At 43.1% G+C, this 10,717-nt stretch overlaps 2 protein-coding genes across 2 annotated transcripts; one reads left to right on the top strand and one right to left on the bottom strand.

The window, feature by feature from the left end:
- Positions 1-255: 255 nt before the first annotated feature.
- On the top strand, positions 256-1,970 carry LOC105926673 (myeloid-associated differentiation marker-like protein 2). Its single transcript, XM_021316814.2, has one exon. It carries the CDS (start codon positions 787-789, stop codon positions 1,627-1,629), a length of 843 nt encoding a protein of 280 aa, XP_021172489.2. The 5' UTR covers positions 256-786; the 3' UTR covers positions 1,630-1,970.
- Positions 1,799-9,082, bottom strand: LOC105926664 (putative protein MSS51 homolog, mitochondrial). Its single transcript, XM_012863058.3, has 6 exons — positions 9,066-9,082; positions 8,610-8,759; positions 6,799-6,923; positions 6,163-6,726; positions 4,049-4,142; positions 1,799-2,309 (listed from the first exon to the last, which is right to left on the bottom strand). The coding sequence occupies exons 1-6, from the start codon at positions 9,080-9,082 to the stop codon at positions 2,111-2,113; spliced, it is 1,149 nt and encodes a 382-aa protein (XP_012718512.2). The 3' UTR covers positions 1,799-2,110.
- Between the last annotated feature and the right edge of the window lie 1,635 nt (positions 9,083-10,717).

Raw genomic sequence — 10,717 nt, 5'->3', positions numbered from 1 at the left:
ATGCAGGAAGTGAGGAAGAGCAGTCTGTGGTAAGTCGTCTACAGAGAAGTCAAACAAAAAACGAGACAAAATGAATGAACTGAATGAAAAGACATAAAAAGTAGGTGAATTGAAAACTACATTGAACTTAACTAGATACAGAGCAATTAAAACTGACAAAATGGTAAATGGCCTGTACTTATATTGCGCTTTATCAAGTCCTGAGGATCCCAAAGCGCTTTACACTACTTTCACCCATTCACTTATATATTCACCATCGGCGCCACCGGGCGCTCTGACCACCGCCAGCAGGCAGAGGATGACGTGTCTTGCTGAAAGCCACAAAGACTGAGACAGTCAGAGCAGAGGTTTTGAACCGGCAACCCAACGGTTACAGGACAAACCTCCTGAAAATTGGCCTGTATGGCAGAATCTGGCATTTTCACATGTTGAACCTTGTTGTGAGCATGTCGATGAATGTGCATTGTCCAATTTTAAATAAATAAACTCTAAACTAAAATGATGACCTGATGGTCCTCTGCATCCATTTATGATCGGTGCCATGTTTTACTATTGTAGTCAGAGAGTGTGTCATTTTCATGTACAAACACTGAGGAATCCTAAACTTGGGATTTGAATATAAAGCAGACCAGGCTGCTGTGTGGGACCGGGCTCAGTTTTATGATGTCAGGTGAACAGTAGCTGTTGAGCTGAAAAGTCTGAGCAGAGACACTTCTTCCCTCGTCGCTCCGCCGTGAACGCAGCTTCCTCCAGCCTCCAGGATCGTCGAGCACCAGACCCGGCAGCATGTGCGGCATATTCAAAGGCTTCCAGGCCATTTTACGTCTCCTGGAAATCATATTCAGCGCCGCGGCTCTCATCGTCGTCATCTTCAGAGGCAGAATGGTCGCCCCGTGGGGGGTGTGGTGCGAATTTGTCTGGGTGTTCTGCATCGTGGTGCCCCTGGTCCTGATTGTGGTGGAGTGCAAAAAGTGGCACATCCTCCTGGCCGCCTTCCTCCCCGACTGGGCCGATCTGACCTGTGGGCTGACCGAGGTGTGCACGACCATGATCTTCTCCGCCACGGTGGCCTTCGCCGCCGTTTTCACCTGTCTCACCTGCATCGTGGACATCCTGTGCGTCATCTTCTCACTGGTCGCCACCGTGTGCTTCCTGATTGACCTCATCATGCAGAAGATAAAGAGGCCCAGCGGCTACATGTCCAGCTGTAGAGGAGGTCTGCGCATATCCGAGGCTTTCGTCGCCTGCATGATCCTCACTGCTGCCACCGACCACTTTGTGAGAGGGGAATGGTTCTACAAGCCTATCGGGATGATATTATGCACCATTATCTTTGGAGTTTGCCTCCTGGTGACGGCGCTCATCATTGTGCTTAATCTGCTGAAGCTGCTGCAGTGTCTGCTCGTGTTCAAGCTGAGCCTGCTGGAGTTTGTGTTCAACATTGTGGCGGCGGTGCTCTACCTGCTGGCTCTCATTCTTTGGACGGTTTTCGGCTACAGACGCTACATGCACAATCCTTACTCCTGTACCAAATGCACATATGCAGACATGAATGCTGTTACGGTTGGAACCAGCTTGAACCTCATTCTTTACATCGTAGACCTGGTTTTGTCCCTAAAAGCGCTGTAGAAAAGTAAAAACCTTAAGACGTGCGGGTCCTGCATGGCTCGATTCATTCGTTTACAACATTGGCATCTTCCAGGTACAATATGTGGGAGATGAAAAATACCTTTGGATTAAAATGTAAACTGTTGCCGTCTTGGTGAAAAGATGATCAATAAAAGGTGAAAAAACACAGTTGAGAGGTTTGTCCTGTTTTTTATTGGAGTCTAAAGCGTTAGCTGGCATTTGACTATAAGGGCATCAATAAACGTAGCCGTAGCTCACAGATAAACGGTATTCAAATTTTTACAAAGTCTCACTTGCGTGTGATAAAACTGAGATGATAAATGCAAATGTCAGACGTTGGGCTCCTTGAACAGCTGCGTCAACAGGTTCAAACTTTAGAAACAAATGATATGCAAGAGTTTCAGCTATGCAAGTCTTTCTGGTATTATTATAATGAGACAGTACTATAGGCATAAAAAAAAAAAAATCACGATAATCACGTCTACTCTGGCTCCTCAAACTCCGCCGTCTCCAGCAGGCCCTGAAAGCTGAAGTAGTGTGAGTTGCAGTAGACCGGGGGCTTATTGGGGGTGGAGCCCACCACCTCCGGTTTCAAAGAGCAAAAAGGGTTGGCTCCACTTCCCTTCATGTCCATCTCCAGCTCCAGGAGGATTTGCAGAGAGTAGGTCATCTCTGTCTCACTGCGGAGAGAGAGAGGACAGCTATCAGCAGCCATGGCACAGAAGCAGCTTAGAGTCTTTGGTTTCGTTTGAACTTGTTACGTTGCGACAGTGAGAGCGGCAGACCAAACAGCACCGCCGTGAGATGGAAAGAAAAAAGATGCAGGGTTGCCTGAATCTTTTGCAAATAAAAAGGCAGAAAATGCGAAATGCGTTTATGTCCCGTCCCCCTGGATCAATACCTCGTAGAATCACCTTTTGCTGTGAGACTTTTTGGCTTCTTCGTAACCAACTTTGCACATATTGAGACATCAAGCCAAGCCAGACTGGATGGAGAGCGCCTAGGTTCTGGACTTTGACTAGGCCATTTCTACACAGAACCATTTCATTGCATTTCCAGATGTGTGTAAGGGGTTTTGTTTCAAACTCTGAGCTTATGGCTTTCTACTTAGCAGACGTACACAGACCACAATTATGGAGGGCACAACTACTAACTGTCCTGTCAGCAGATTATCATACCTGAGCTGCAGGTCTCTGCAGCTCCTCCAGAGACAATCCAGGCCTCTTGGCTAGCAGACTAATTCACTAGTGAGATGACATCTGACAGCAATTTTATTTTATTTAGGGGTATCAGAGTAAAGGAGGCTGAATATAAATACTCAGCACACATTTCAGACTTTTGAGGAGAAACATGAACCTTTCTTTTCATCTACTTCACCATCGCCCGCTACTTTGTGTTGGTTCTCTACACTGAAGTAGAAATAACTTTGTGAGAAACTTAATGAATTATGCAAATTCAGAGATTTACTGCGACGTTATGGAGGATTAAACTTAGTCTCTTCTAACCCTCCATATGATGGAGCAGCTTAATACGTATCTGAAAATTACTGCCATTTTTATTCAAACCTCAATATTATAATTATTTTTATACCATATGGGTTAACCTCCAATTAAACGGCGGGCTGATGGAATATTTCTTGATAAGTTTGGTCTTTTTTACCTGAACTAAAGTTATATCTAGAAGCTGAAGCATTGATAAGCGTTTATCAGAAGGAGCATCTGATTCCCAAATCATTTGTTCTGCAGGATCTGCATGCCAGACGGGGCAGATGTTTACACAGCTGCCTCGAAGCAAAAGGACGTCCTGGGTTCAAATCCTGATCAGAGGTCTTTCTGCATGGTTCTCTCTGGGTAATCCAGCTTCCTCCCACGGTCCAAAAACATGACTGGTGGGTTAGCTGGTCGAGCCTAATTGCTTTCAGTTACAGGAGTGTGCATGGGTGTGTGTCTTTGTGTTGCCTTGTGGACAATAGATGGATAGATAACTGCAGGATGCGGTTATAAGAATCAGGAAATGCATTTCCTGCTATTCTATTCTTCACATCAACATGCAACTGTCTGATTTAGAACAGCATTAAACTCAAAGAAAACCTGATACTATGTCCAAACAGTCAAATGATTCAATCATTATTATCTCGTTACTGGTGTTGCTAATCTGCCCCAAAGTTTTGCCGAAAACTATATTTTCATTTATTTTGCAAAATCTAAATATGACCTTTAGTCATTTCACATATTTATCTGCAAAGTTCAGAATAACTGCATGTACTATATATTTCCGTTAGATAAACATTCGTGAAAGAAATTTTCATGAATGATCATTTACTGGTCTGAGTCAGATCTTGGAGGATTGGAGAATTAATTTGGCTGCTTTTAATTTCCGTATTCCTGGAGGGAAATGCAGTGTGGTCAGTGAAACCTACTTCAGCGTGGTGAACATGGAGGGAATGTCGTAGTCCCTGAGGAGCAGAAGAGTGGGAAGCCAACCCTGGTCAAGGCCTTGACTCGCATCGAAACCTTCAAGGAAATCAAGGAAATGAGGATTAAAAGGAAGTTTCACACGCTGCACTTTGGAAAAGTCTTCACACCCTTTTAACATGTTTTTTTTTTATTACAAAGACAAAACAGAGCACAAAGTAGCAAATGACTGTGAACTGGAAGGAAAAGATTAGATACTTCTGATAATACTCAGAGTAGAGAAATCTAAAACATGAACAAGCCTTCAACAAAACCTGGACCAACTAAATAGTCTCTAATTAAATCTTAGTATAAATCCAGCTGTTCTGTTTCTGGTTAGTTGGAGAACATTAGTAAACAAACAGCATCATGAGACCAAAGCACCCAGCAAACAGGTTGAGGAGAAACTGGCATCCCCAAAAGTCCAATAACAGCTAAAAGAAATATACCCAAATTAAATTAGATTCTGCTCTTGAACCCTTTGGAGTTTTTAGTTATTGAAGTTGGATCACACACAAATTGTCCAGTTCTTTGCTTGTTTTCTGGTTTCCTTGTTCGACATGCACCTGCAGGCTGATGCAAAGAGATTCCAGCTGAAAAATGAGGGAGCCAAAGGAGATTTTTGTGTGACAGGTTCAAAACTGAATGCAATATAGTTAAATATGAATATTCTAGACCTGTTTTCCTGTAGGTATGTCTAGGCACCCTCCAAAACTTCTCTGGTAAGTAATCAGACAAACTCCACCGCTTCTTCTGTTGCTATTCTGTTGCTTCCCAGAAGCTTTACACATATTTCCTGGTGAAAATGTACGTCTGGCACCAAAAGCTGACATTTACACACAAGGATGCACTGATAGCGCAGCAACCAGATGAGTTTTCTGCATGCTGCTGCTACGGCGTCTTAAGCGTCCTGCTCTACCAGCGATACGTCCATGTGATGCTAATTTCACTGGCAACAATCTCCACGTCACCATGAGCCTCTAAACTGACTGGTCCAAGCAACGTAGCTCAGAACAGGAGGATGGAGGGTTTGGAGAAATGAGGTCTGGTGAATAACATCAGCTCTGGAGAAACTGTGGAACAACGCAGTTGGTCAACAGAGGTGTCAATCAAAGGAGGAGGGCCCAGACGACCATCTTGGAGCAATAGTTTTTAAAACAGAAGTCTGTGGGAGGAACTCCATGGCTTTGACGTTCTGATGGGTCGGTGACCCGTTACCAGTTAAGATGTTAAAGCAACAATAGGTCATACAGCATCATTTCAGCCTACTCTGGCTGTGAACATCCCTCCGCTAAACACGGGAAGGAAACTGACAGGTCAGGCATGGAGAGAGCATCAGTCAGAAAAGCAGCCAAAAGGTCAATAAAATGTTTGCTCCAAAAATCTGGCCTTCAGGGAAGAGAGGCAGGAAGTAAGCAACTGGTGAAAGAAAGTCTCTTTTTTATTTCCCAACATGTAAGGGACACAAGAAACACATGGAAGAAGGTGCTCTCTGGTGATATGAGAGCAAAATGTACCTTTTTGATTTACATGCAAAATGTTATGTGTGGAAATTAACCCAAAACACAGAGTTTCCTGTGAAACATGGTGGTGGCAGCGTCATGCTGTGGGGATGCTATTAATGAGTAGGGACAGAGAAGCTGATCAGAGTGGAAAGGAAAATGATTGGACAATCCTGTAAGAAAACCTATTAGAGGCTGCAGAGGTTCCACTTCCAACAGGGCAAAGTTGATTCATGTGTTAGAATGGCCTAGTCAAAGTCCAGGGCTAAATCCAATTAAGAATGCGTGGCAATTGATTCGGCTCCTGTTTCGTTGCAACGAGTGGGCGAACATTTCAGCCCGTGGATGTGCGATGCTGTCGGGGGACTGAATATAAAAGCTTGCCACACTTTTCAGATCGTTATTCATGAAAAAGTAAAAAAAAAAAAAAACAAAAAAAAAAGAACTATGCATCATTTTCCTTCCACTTCACAGTTATGTTGCAAAGCTGCAAAATACGAAAAGGTTCAACAGATGTGAAAACTTTTTTTCAAGATATCGTAAAGGTGGACTGAAGCAAGGCAGTTTTAGACGCTCACCAGGATTAAATCCAACAACCAGGTCCGGCTTGGCCGCCTCCTCTGTCTCCACCCGCTCCTCCCAGAATTCATGGTAGAGGCCTTTGAAGGCGCTGAGGTAGACCCTCTGCTTGGGGCCGGAGGCTCTGAGCTGGGGCCTCACCACGGGGCCGTCTACCACCTCTGGCCCCACCAGGACTATCTGGATGCCCTGGTGTCCAGGGAACATGTTATTCAGCTCGTCGTAGTCGCTCAGTTTGGCCCCCAGCGTCTCGCCGTGTCCGGCGCCCACCAGGTGGACGACGACAGGTTTGGAGCACGGGTCGAGGCCGAACAGCCTCATGGCCCAGGCTACGGTGAGGGGCCTGGAGAAGAACTCGCTGCAGACCCTCCAGAGAGACTGCCTCAGATCGTCGTCTCCGGGCCGGGGCCGGCCGGCGTCGGCCCATAAATCCTTCATGTTCGCTCCGTTGATGACGGGGTCCAGACGCGGGGCCAGGTCTCCCTGCATGGCGAGCCAGTCGTCCCAGGTTTTTATCTCTGACTGGGGCTTTGACCACTTCTCTGTTGGGAATGGAAGGTCGCCTGGAGATGAAGAGGAAAGAGCACCATGAGGTCGGCCGCTGGGGAGAGACGGCGGTCTTTATTCGGCTTTACCTTTGAACAGAAGCCACTCCACAACTCTGTCAATTGCAGCTAAACGCAGCGTGGAGCAGAACTTCTTGTGCTTGGACCAGTCCTCCTTCTGGCAGTCTTTACAGCAGTAGTAAACATTCAGACATCTGGAAAAAAAAAACAGGACATACAGGATCTACAGGACTGTCTCAGAAAATTAGAATATTGTGATAAAGTTCTTTATTTTCTGTAATGCAATTAAAAAACATGAAATGTCATACATTCTGGATTCATTACAAATCAACTGAAATATCACAAGCCTTTTATTGTTTTAATATCGCTGATTATGGTGTACAGCTGAAGAAAACTCAAAAATCCTATCTCAAAATATTAGAATATTTCCTCAGACCAAGTAAAAAAAAAATTATAACAGCAAAACAAAATCAAACATTTGAAAATGTCCATTAATGCACTCAGTACTTGGTTGGGAATCCTTTTGCACAGATTAGTGCATCAATGCGGCGTGGCATGGAGGCAATCAGCCTGTGGCATTGCTGAGGTGTTATGGATGCCCAGGATGCTTCAATAGCGGCCTTTAGCTCATTTGCATTGTTGGCTCTGGTGTCTTTCAGCTTCTTCTTCACAATAGCCCACAAATTCTCTATGGGGTTCAGGTCAGGGGAATTGGCAGGCCAATCAAGGACAGTAATGCCATGGTCAGTACACCAGTTACTGTGAGAATCTGATGTCGTCTCTTAACCACTACCATACTTGTGATTTAGTTTACTGAACCAAGCTGAGTGTTTTTCAAGGCTCAGGAAACCCTGCAGTGTTTCCAGTTAATTAGACGATTCAAGTGATTAGTTGACGTGAAAAGTCATATATTATATTTATCACACACACCGCGGCATATTTAATGCATCTAGTTCTTTGACGTTGATGGTTATGGCTTACACCCAACGAACATCCACATCTCAGTTTCTCAGAAAATGACATCTGAGAAATCACATTTCTGGTTAAAAGATCACAAAAGGTTTAATATTCCAACAGGGATGTTGTGCTAAGGCCCACAGATTCATGGGAAACACCGCTGATCTGTAGACAGTTGTCCCCCAAAATCATCTCATGCTAAGGAAGCTGGCCGTTCACAAAGTGACGCGTGCAGGAAGAGTAATGGAAAGTTGAGTGGAAGGAAAAGCTGTGAAAGAACAAGGTGAGAAGTAGAGCCTTTCCAAGAGTTTGTGGGGAATTCCCAGCAGTTAAACTGCAGCTGAAGTCAAATCTTCAAGATCCACGACACAGACCTGACTGGACGGGTTCTAATTGTCTCATTTTTGTGTTAAAAGGCACCTGAACCACAGATAAGACCAGAATCGTCCAACCTGGGCCTGGAGAAACTGGACATGTTGTTCAGGGACCCATGCTTCTTGTTTCAGATGAAAGTAAAGTTTGTCTTTTGTTTTGAAACCAAAGCTCCAGAGTCTGGAGGAAGGAAGGAGGCAGAAAATCATGATTTCCTCTGCCTGCATATAAGGTCCCAGGCCAGCTACAGTTCAGACACGGATCAGTACACGGATACATGACAACGTTTTTTTATAGATCTTATCTGATTTAGCTGAGAAACTGATTTTTAGATTTAAAATAACATAAAACAGAAATAAATCCCCTTCTAAGCGAGGAACCTGTAAAACACGTTGGTTCAACTTTTTAATTTTATTTACCCAAAGCAGCTTGATCTTTGCCTGATATTCTGATTCTTTATGACCGATTCCTCCCTTTTATTTTTCACCTGAGCATTTTTGCAGCAGAACAACTCCACATCCACTCAGGACGGATTCCCATTCTTGTTTTACCTGGCACAGCGCTTCAAGCTCTGCGGGTTGGAGAGCTGCTCAGGCCGCTTCTCACAGAACGCGCAGATTTTAAACGACTCCTCCATCTTCTCAAACATCTCCTTCTGCGAGCGAAAGCCCAGGACTTTGCCTGTGGCCTGTGGGACGCTTCTGGAAAGACCAAACCCAGAAGAGTAAGAGGAACACACCAGAAAAGCTGCCAGTTTTAAACAGCATTTATGCTGTACCGATGCTCAAAGTGTTTGTAAAAGCCATTTATTTTAGTGACGATCTGAACAATAAGCAAATGAAAGACAGAAACCCTGGCGGACGGGGGAGTAATGGTCTGCCAGGACCTAAAAATAACATTTAAATGCCGTGTTGTCATGCATGGCTTCATTCAATCTGTCACTTTTAATGGGCCGTAAAGCAAAGACGTAGAAGACGGATTAAAGGGTTGAAACAGGCTCTGCTTACCTCTGAGTCTCCGTCATTTTTACGCTGTGTCGACGGTGGCAAACAGGCGGCGTTCAGCTGCTTCTTCTGCTGGTTGCATGTATGAGCGGCCTGCTGGGCGGCTGCGGTGCCAGATATAGCACCTGCTGCCAGGGTTCTGGAAAAGTCTGACAGGCCCAGACCCTTCCTGACTGCATGAGAACAAGAAACCCCCCATGTGTGACTGAAAGAAGCCAGAGACATTTAAAACAGTAAGAAACGACTAGTTAACCTCCTTATCCTACAATTCCCCTCAACACAGCTAGCATTTATGATTTTACACTTTTCTGTTGTGCGATAATAAAGCAAATCAGTTCATTTCACTCTATGCTGACCCACAAGGTCATAACCACAGGTCTGTCCACTTTTAATGCCCTTTTCTGCCCACAAGAGGTCAGCATTGCTCCGTAGAAACTGGAAACGCTAATAGGCAAAAGAAGAGAAGAAGTTAAAGATAGGATTTAAAAAAAAAAAATACAAGGTTTTGGGGGAAAAAAAACACTGTGACAAATTTTTTCTTCGTTGGTTATTATTATTACTATTATTATAAGTACACTGGAGTGCTAATTTTGCCAAAAAAACTGAAGTCACTGGCCGCCATCTTGCTACTCCCTACTCTCACAGAATCCCACAGGATTTGGTTGCAACAACAAGCAGTTTTCTGACTGTGAAAATGTTTCATAGGTAATTCTACAGTCAGTGGATGTACTAACACTATCAACTACTAGGAAATTAGGTGCTGAAATATTTGAAATGTTATTTATATTAAATATATATATGTGTATATATATGTGTATATGTATATATGCATATATATGTATACATATATGTAAATATATGTTTTTGTATATTGTTATTTATATATTTCTAAATGTTATATATATATATATATATATATATATATATTTAAATAAATAAAATGCAAAATATTTCAGCACATGACTTTCTCAGTACTTGATAGTTTTAGAACATAACATAAAAGTATATGGCATTTGACATTTTAAAAGTTTTAAGCCCCCACTGAACATGAGAAAATCCTCGTTATTCGATGCTGTAGCGCACATATTCCCTAGTTACTGGAGGAAAATAGGGAGTACCAATATGGCGGCTGGTGGCTTCAAAGTGACTCGTTCTAACAGCGGGCAATTAGCACTCCAGTGTATAATATAGCTCAGTGGGTGCCCACGAGCCTGTTCCAAAAAAATAAAAAAAAAAAGCCCAATCCACCAGTGATCTGCATTGAAAACTACTTTATTCAGTTACTAACCCTAATCCTATATATTCTCACTTGCATTTACATGGATTTAAAAATGAAAATATCCATAACAAAGCATGAAAAATGTGTTTATTTTACATAAATTTAAGGTGAATCTCATAGTTCAAAGATCAGCACAGGTAGCCCTTCGTATGACACAACACCAATGAAGTAGCGCTCAGTTTCATAAAGGTTGGTGACGCCTGAGCTAGAACATATATGTCTTCTTTGGTTATTGGACTATTAGAAAGTACTATAAAATCTTATTCTGGGTTATGAAGACTAAAAGGCTGCTTTCCTTTGTATATAATGTCTCATTTTACATTTTATTTATTTTGTTACATTTAAACACCCATAAAAATACCTTAAATGCACTTAT

Source organism: Fundulus heteroclitus, chromosome 10, assembly GCF_011125445.2.
Source record: "Fundulus heteroclitus isolate FHET01 chromosome 10, MU-UCD_Fhet_4.1, whole genome shotgun sequence".
In the NCBI taxonomy this organism is placed as follows: Eukaryota; Metazoa; Chordata; class Actinopteri; order Cyprinodontiformes; family Fundulidae; genus Fundulus; species Fundulus heteroclitus.
The sequence above is the reverse complement of the archived record's forward strand: the minus strand, read 5'-3'. Positions and strand labels throughout refer to the sequence as shown.

Excerpts from the sequence above, each read along its gene's own strand:
- LOC105926664 (XM_012863058.3), bottom strand. Across the intron at positions 6,727-6,798 it reads GGAGTGGCTTCTGTTCAAAG|GCGACCTTCCATTCCCAACA; the intron begins GTAAAGCCGAAT and ends CTTCATCTCCAG. Across the intron at positions 2,310-4,048 it reads TCCATGTTCACCACGCTGAA|TGAGACAGAGATGACCTACT; the intron begins GTAGGTTTCACT and ends CTCTCTCCGCAG.
- LOC105926673 (XM_021316814.2), top strand. The coding sequence starts at position 787 with ATGTGCGGCATATTCAAAGGCTTCCAGGCCATTTTACGTCTCCTGGAA.